The sequence below is a fragment of the Xenopus tropicalis genome, chromosome 1 (genome assembly GCF_000004195.4).
Source record: "Xenopus tropicalis strain Nigerian chromosome 1, UCB_Xtro_10.0, whole genome shotgun sequence".
Classification (NCBI taxonomy): domain Eukaryota; kingdom Metazoa; phylum Chordata; class Amphibia; order Anura; family Pipidae; genus Xenopus; species Xenopus tropicalis.
Genome location: NC_030677.2, coordinates 185,315,277 through 185,322,871, shown reverse-complemented (window position 1 = coordinate 185,322,871; position 7,595 = coordinate 185,315,277). Strand labels below are relative to the sequence as shown.

General features: G+C 38.8%; 1 protein-coding gene across 1 annotated transcript in view; it reads left to right on the top strand.

Moving 5' to 3' along the window:
- Positions 1-7,386, top strand: part of tbca (tubulin folding cofactor A) — a 23,535-nt gene extending 16,149 nt beyond the window's left edge. The window contains 3 exon segments of the mRNA NM_001170495.1: positions 3,919-4,024; positions 6,002-6,088; positions 7,130-7,386. Coding sequence (NP_001163966.1) covers positions 3,919-4,024; positions 6,002-6,088; positions 7,130-7,210 — 274 coding nt within the window. The 3' untranslated portion in view covers positions 7,211-7,386.
- Positions 7,387-7,595: the final 209 nt, after the last annotated feature.

Below are 7,595 nucleotides of genomic sequence, written 5' to 3'. Positions count from 1 at the left end.
AAAGTGGCCTATTAAGCTTTAGATAATTCTAATGTAATTGGCTTGTTTTAGGGGAAAATGTCAAATTGTATTCTAAAGGTTGAAAACATGTTTGAAAATATTTCCAGGGATGCTTTTCGGGGTAGGGTGGGCTGTGATAGTTGCCCTAAGTGGACAGCTGATACATGGCAAGTGATACGGCATGATTATTGCATGAGTATTGCATGTCACCTCCACGCATTCAGTAGCTACAGCTTGCAGATTGCATGCAATTTCTGAGCTTTCTCCTTGTAAAGAGATGTGCCGTGCCTGTCAGCTCCTGGCAGCAAGATTTACTGGGCCGAATGAAGCACTTGCTTGTTTTAAAGGCACCCAATCATCAAAAAATATAGGCATGCACCGGATCCCGGATTCAGTTCTCGACCGGCGGGGTAGAGTAATGCACTTAAAGATCATTTTTTAATAAACAATGAAAAAGCTTGCCAGGTTTTAGATGGTAAGCGTTTTTAATTTTGGTAAGAAAGAACTCCATTGGTAAAATAAATAATTGTGGGGGAATATGTGCATGATTTAAAAAAAAAAAAAAAAAAAAAAAACTGATTTAGAACGCTCCCACAACACCCCAATGGTTGATTAATAATAAATCAACCCTTTTGGTCGTATTCTCGGTAAGCTTAAAGAAATGCTTGCACCGTTCCTGTACAACCCTCCTACATTTGGCGTCAGTGAAATACACTTGGGTGCAGGCACATGTAGCCCATATCCGCTGAAGATACAGTCTCGCTAATGTTTTGGCGGGTATCGGCTACATTGACGCGCTGAATACACTCGGGTGCAGGCACAGGTAGGAGGATTTTACAGTAGCAAGGCATACTCTCAGCAAGCGATTTAATGTCACGTGACGTTCAAGCGCTGGCCAATTAAAGGCAACACAATTCTGTTCACAGATGACTACGATTATTAGTGATGCAACTTTTGGAGAGTTTCCAATTTTAGACTGATTTGATTTGATATTATTAACCTAATTCAAAATTAATTTGTATTTGGTTCATCCTTAAAAGAAATTAAATTAAAGCCAATATTTGTGCCTAAAAACATTTTTAGTGCTTACTAAAAAACCATGTTTAGGAGGACAGTGCTCCTCTGCATCAATTTACTGCCAATTAGGTGACAAAGCTGAGTTGGCTCAGGAATAGTAGTAAAGCAAGTGTGGCTTTGCTCATAATCTTAGTGCAGGTATGGGATCCATTATTCAGAAAGCTCCGAACTACGGAAAGGCTATCTCCCATAGACTTCATTTTAATCAAATAATTTAGATTTTTTAAATTGATTTCCTTTTTCTCTATAAAAATAAAACAGTACCTTGTACTTGATACCAACTAAGGTATAAATAATCCTTATTGGGGGCAGAACAATCCTATAGGATTTAATTTATGTTTTATTGATTTTTTTAGTAGACAAGGTATGGAGATCTAAATTACAGAACAACCCCTTATCCGGAAAACCATTGGGCCTGAGCATTCTGGATAATGGGTCCCATACCTGTAGTTCTGCCTCCTTACTAAACCATGCAGAAAATATGCTTACACATATCCATCAACAGGAACAGACCATGTTACAGGTATGGGATCTGTTATTCAGAAATCTGTTATGCAGAAAGCTCCAAATTATGGGAAGGCCGTCTCCCATAGACTCCATTTAAATCAAGTAATTCAGATTTTTAAAAATGATTTCCTTTTCTCTGTAATAATAAAACAGTACCTTGTACTTGACCCCAACTAAGATATAATTACCCCTTATTGGGGGCAGAACAGCCCTATTGGGTTTATTTAATGGTTAAATGATTCCCTTTTCTCTGTAATAATAAAACAGTACCTGTACTTGATCCCAACTAAGATATAATTACCCCTTATTGGGGGCAGAACAGCCCTATTGGGTTTATTTCATGGTTAAATGATTCCCTTTTCTCTGTAATAATAAAACAGTACCTGTACTTGATCCCAACTAAGATATAATTACCCCTTATTGGGGGCAGAACAGCCCTATTGGGTTTATTTCATGGTTAAATGATTCCCTTTTCTCTGTAATAATAAAACAGTACCTGTACTTGATCCCAACTAAGATATAATTACCCCTTATTGGGGGCAGAACAGCCCTATTGGGTTTATTTAATGGTTAAATGATTCCCTTTTCTCTGTAATAATAAAACAGTACCTGTACTTGATCCCAACTAAGATATAATTACCCCTTATTGGGTTTAATTAATAATTAAAGGTAAAAAAAAAACCTTTAAAATATACCTTTTTGGTTTGTAAAGCAGTACATTTGCTGTGCCCTGCGGTTATGAGGAGGATTCATAGAGATATAATAAAGTGCAGCTATATGTGCTTCCATGCTGATATAGCACCAGGCGAGCGCCTCAGTCTGTGATGTTTATGTGAGGCGCCGAGGAACTAGAAAGCTGCAATTCCTTGCTCTCAATAGATGACTCTTTCAACTTTTTGAATGAGCCAAGGCTACTGTAAATAACATATTTGTCAGTGCTGCTCATTAAGATGTGGGCATTGTGCCCGGAGCGATGTGTCAGCTGTCAGGCCACTAGGTTTTGTGTTTTTGTCCCCTCTCTGAAACGTCTTTGTTGGTTTTGAGGTGGTTTGTGGCTCATGATGTGACATTAATAGAAAAAAATGTGATTGATTTAACGGGGCATGAAATACTTTTATCTCAAATAGTCTGCTGGTTATGTCAGGTCCCACATACACCGATATGTCTTATCTGTCATTCCTACACCCTCTATGCTCTTATAAAACTCTAACTGTGCCTATTTCCCTGTGTTTAGACATTTATTTGTAACGGCAGTGACATATCTTCCCTTATGGTACCCATTGTCAGCAGTTGGAGTCCCATTGCTCTCCTGTGTTTGTACAGTGGTACCTTTTGCTACAAATCAGATGTTATCCTATGTTTGTGTGGGGTTAAAGGGGTGCTCACCTTTATGTTAACTTTAAAATGTTATAGAGTGGCCAGTTCTTAGCAACTGTTCAATTGGTCACTGGCAGCAAAAAACTATTGCTCTGTGTGGCTACAATGTTATTGTTCCTTTTTATTATCTTTTTATTCAGACCTGCTTCAGTTTATATTCCAGTTCTCTTTAAAACCACTGTCTAGTTACTAGGGTAATTTGGACCCTAGCAACCATGTATCTGCCAAAATTCCAAACTGGAGAGCTGCTGAATAAAAAGCTAAATCATTCAAAAACCACTGATAATAAAAAATGAAGGCCAATTAGCACTTTCTGTAACATACTAAAAGTTTATGTAAAGATGGGCTACCCATTTAAAGGGAAACTAAACTTATTGTCATATCACCTTTGTATTTGCCCAATGTAAATATAAAGGGAAAACTGCAAAACAATTTGTAGATTGTGGCTTTTTACAACATTCTAGTTTCATTTGCTCCCTCCTGTCAGTCGGATAGTGGAATAGTGCAGTTTATTGTATGTATGTATGTATGTATATCTTTATTTATAAAGCGCTACTTATGTACGCAGCGCTGTACAGTAGAATTCATTAGTACAGACAGGGGGTTAAAAATAATGGATAAATACAAAATGGATAAATACAAAGTACAACAATAAATACAATAAATAGGTTCTTAACCCCCCCCCCCTCCAATATATAATTTCAGTGCTCTGTATGTGCGGTACAATATTGGGATGAGGGCCAGTCATTATGATTGACAGACACACTGTGCAGAAGCAATTAGAGCCAAGGGTCTGGGTTCCATTTGATCAAGGGCTCTATCCGCATAGAGATTGTACCATCTGCCTGTGCGGGGTCCTGACAGGTACTCGGTTATGTAGGTTTCACACACACTTTCCATCATGTAGATATTCTTAAATCTGAATGTTATAGGCAATAATGTTTCTTCTCTTACCAGTCTTGCCAAAGAAAAAATTATGTACGAGAAAGAAGCCAAACAGCAGGAAGAAAAGATCGAGCAAATGAAAAGTGAGGGGGGAGATGAATATATCATTAAGAAACAGGCAAGTACTTTGTGCGGCTTTTTTACCTAACAACTTTGGTTTTTTAAGAAGTATTTGGTGTCGTTTGGTCGAAGATCTGGGGTCCCGTGAGATCATTTCACCGTTGTTTAAAAAATGTTGCCTGCGAAATAACTTCTAATCTAATGTAAAACATTACATCTCCACCTCGTGGGGAAAAATCTAGAAGTCAGGGAGCAACTCCCAGCATTCCACTCTACAGCTTTTGGCTTTAATTTAAAAAATGTGGGTTTTTCTTACAATGTTCATAAAATAAATTCTGCAAATAATAAGCTCTTGCAAGCAGGACCCTTCTTGGTTATATACTAATGTAAAGTGCTGCTTAAACTGCTGGAGCTATATATAAATGAAGATGATGGTATGGCTGGGACTGTAGCTAATTATCTTTCATAAAGTGGAACTGTCAGTGCTGTGGGTAAGTGCCCAGTTACATAGTGCCCACTTATACACCATGCCCAGTACAGTGCATATGGGAAAGTCAGTGCAATAAAAGCTAACAATAAAAACCAACTGTTCAACCCTGTTCTGTACAAAGAATTTTAATTCTGCTGCGTGTTGCTACTGCCAGTCACTGGCTGGGCTGCAATGTTGCCCTTATAGCTGGTTTAGCTTTACATAGGCTGCCAATACAATTTACTGGTTTTCCCCAAGCAGTGGCCAAGGGACCCAGCCTAATGGCCAGCAGCAGATGCCTATTTGCCCTGATAGATAATGCTACAAGCCCTGCGTGAGATGTGGCTGATACAAAAGTACTGCAGCCAGTGCCTGTAACCGTATTGGTAACAAATGGGGGCCTCTTACCAAATGTTGGACTTTAAAGGGGGCTTGAAGCAAAGAAGTGGGAAAAGCTCTGCCTACACCGGCCGATAAAAGCTGGCGATGGATAGAGTTGGCAGTTTATTGGCCCATGTGTAGGGTCCTCAGATGGACCTGCCTGACTGATATTTGCCCAAAAATTTGCCAGATGTTGACCTCACCAAATGAGCCACTATGGGGCAGTAACAGGAACTAAAAAGGGCAAATTTTAGAGAAGAGATGGGGTTGTTAGTTTGGCACCAAGTGCAACTGCCACGTGTAGCTTAGCCTAATGTACAGGGCTTCCTGACATCACCTTGGCATAGGCAGTGGCACTCTAGGTGGCACGCCACAATGTGCTGCCGTGCTATCTGCTTCATGGAAAATATGACTCTTTTACTTGTTGCAGTTTGGCAATGTGTTTGTATTTCTGTAGGAATGAATTGCATTTACAAACTGTTTTTCCCACCTGGTAAGTACAGGGTTAATAGATGTAGCATAACTTTAAATATATATATATATATAATTTCTCTTTACCTTGGGATTTGCACAAAGCGACATTTAAGAGTGTGTAGGCAGGAAATATGTTCCCATCCAGTGGGGTGCCAGTTTAGTAATTTTACTCCCAGGCACATGGTGAGAATATCATCTCTCCCAAAATGAAGTGCGGAGATAAGTAATAACTTTTTATGCATGATAAGCATCCAAATACAGGCCTGCTGTTTCTGCTTTTCATTTCCTTCATCTTCCTCTCTCACGTAACCCCCCTCCCCTGCAGCGGCCTCGCAATGTGATCAATATACTCAATCAGTTTTTTTTCTCCCGCAGTAATTATCTCAATGTGATATGATCTCAGCATAGTATTTCTTTATTACCTGCGAGATGCAGGAGGCTTGTGTGCGGCCAGCTGATGCCAACGTGCCTGAAGGGGGCAGATGAGAAGCACAAGAAACAGCTTTAATTTGAATAAACTTTTTAACAAAGTCTGGGATATACAGATTCCTCTCGGAGTCGTAAGGAGGGGGTGGATCTAAAGATGATGCCCATGTGGTGCTTTTTTATTCCCGTCTCCCAGAATGGCAATGAAAGATTTTAATACAAATACATTTAGGGTGTTTTGGGGCTTTTACTGCCTTTTTTTAATTAGTAAATGTTGTCTTTTAGACAGAGATTTTACAGGAATCCCGAATGATGATCCCAGATTGCCATCGCAGATTAGAGGCCGCGTATGCCGACCTTACACAGCTTTTGGTGAGTGCCCCTTTCTATCAATTTATAATGCAGCTATTTCCATGGTATAAACAGGAATACATGGTTTATTGGGAACACAGTAGCTAGACAGACAGATCTTTGTTTATATAGCACTACTTATCTTATCAGTGCTGTACAGCAGATATAGATTGGTAAGATGTTTTGTAGCAGATTCTTTTCTTTATCAGTATGGAGCTCCATGCAACAATACAAAAGGGAGACATGTATTGGACTGTATACACTGAACCCTATTACTGCAAAGTGTCTTTACAACTTTTCCAGGCACATTTGCACAATAGGGGGGAGAAGCCCCCCCCCCTTTCTTTCTTTATTTTTTGTTGGCTTCTTTTCTGCCTGCCTCCCATACTGGCTGATATTATGTAAGGCCTTTGTGTAGTTTGATATAGTTGAGCTATACCTACAGTGACCTATGGTGGTGGTAGCACCTATTCATATACAGATGTTGATACAATAGAACTTGGCCTATAAGTAAGTGCCAGATTATGCCCTCCACCCTTGAATTATGATTTGCTTTAAAGGGTTAGTTCACCTTTAACTTAACTTTTAGTATGTTATAAAATGTAATGCGATTGGTCTTTTTGTTTTTATAGTTTTTATATTATTTTGCTTCCTTTTCTGCCTCTTTCCAGCTGTCAAATTGGGGTCACTGACCCCTGCAGCCAAAAAACTATTTCTCTGTGAGGCTACAATTTTATTGTTATTCCTACTTTTTTATTACCTGTTTACCTATTCAGGCCACTCCTATTTCTGTCCCAGTTTTTTCATTCAAGCCATGCCTGGTTCATAGGTAAACTGAAAAACCACAAAAAAAAAAAAGATTGCAAAGACCAATTGCAAGTTGTCATCAGTTTCTACCCCCTTTAAGAACCCTGTATTTGGTTGCAAGACCCAATAAACCCACACCCTTAGCTAATCATACGAGCAACCTGTTTGCCACTGATTCCTGCTTTGTCTGACTAGTGACACCTTCTTGTATTTGGTTTGCTGAGTCTTTAAAAATAAATGTGTTGTTGTGTTTAGGAGAATGAAAAAGAATTGGAAGAGAAAGAGGAATACAAGGACGCACGTTCCATGTTGGATTCGGTGAAGTTAGAAGCATGAGAACTTTTGGCCTCTTGTTTTTATGCCTTGACACCATTCCACAATGATATATATATGAATATTGGAAACCTTAATTTTTCAGATTTTGTTCACTAAGCTTAAAATGGGAGGATCTGCTAAATTCCTCGTTCTGTAGTTGTAATGATCTAGGAAATACATTTCTTTATCTTATCATCTATGGGTGTGTGTGTGGTTTTCTGCGCAGTAAAATTGGGCGCTTAATGGCAGTGTCACAAAGAGTCTATTATTATATTTACAAAATGTATATTTTTTTATTACTGTCTTTTCAGCTTATAAAACACCACAGAAAGCCCTATGTAAACAAACACTTCTAAGTTTGTGTCTGATTCCTTTAAGTCTTTTATTGAATTCATATTTTATGGAT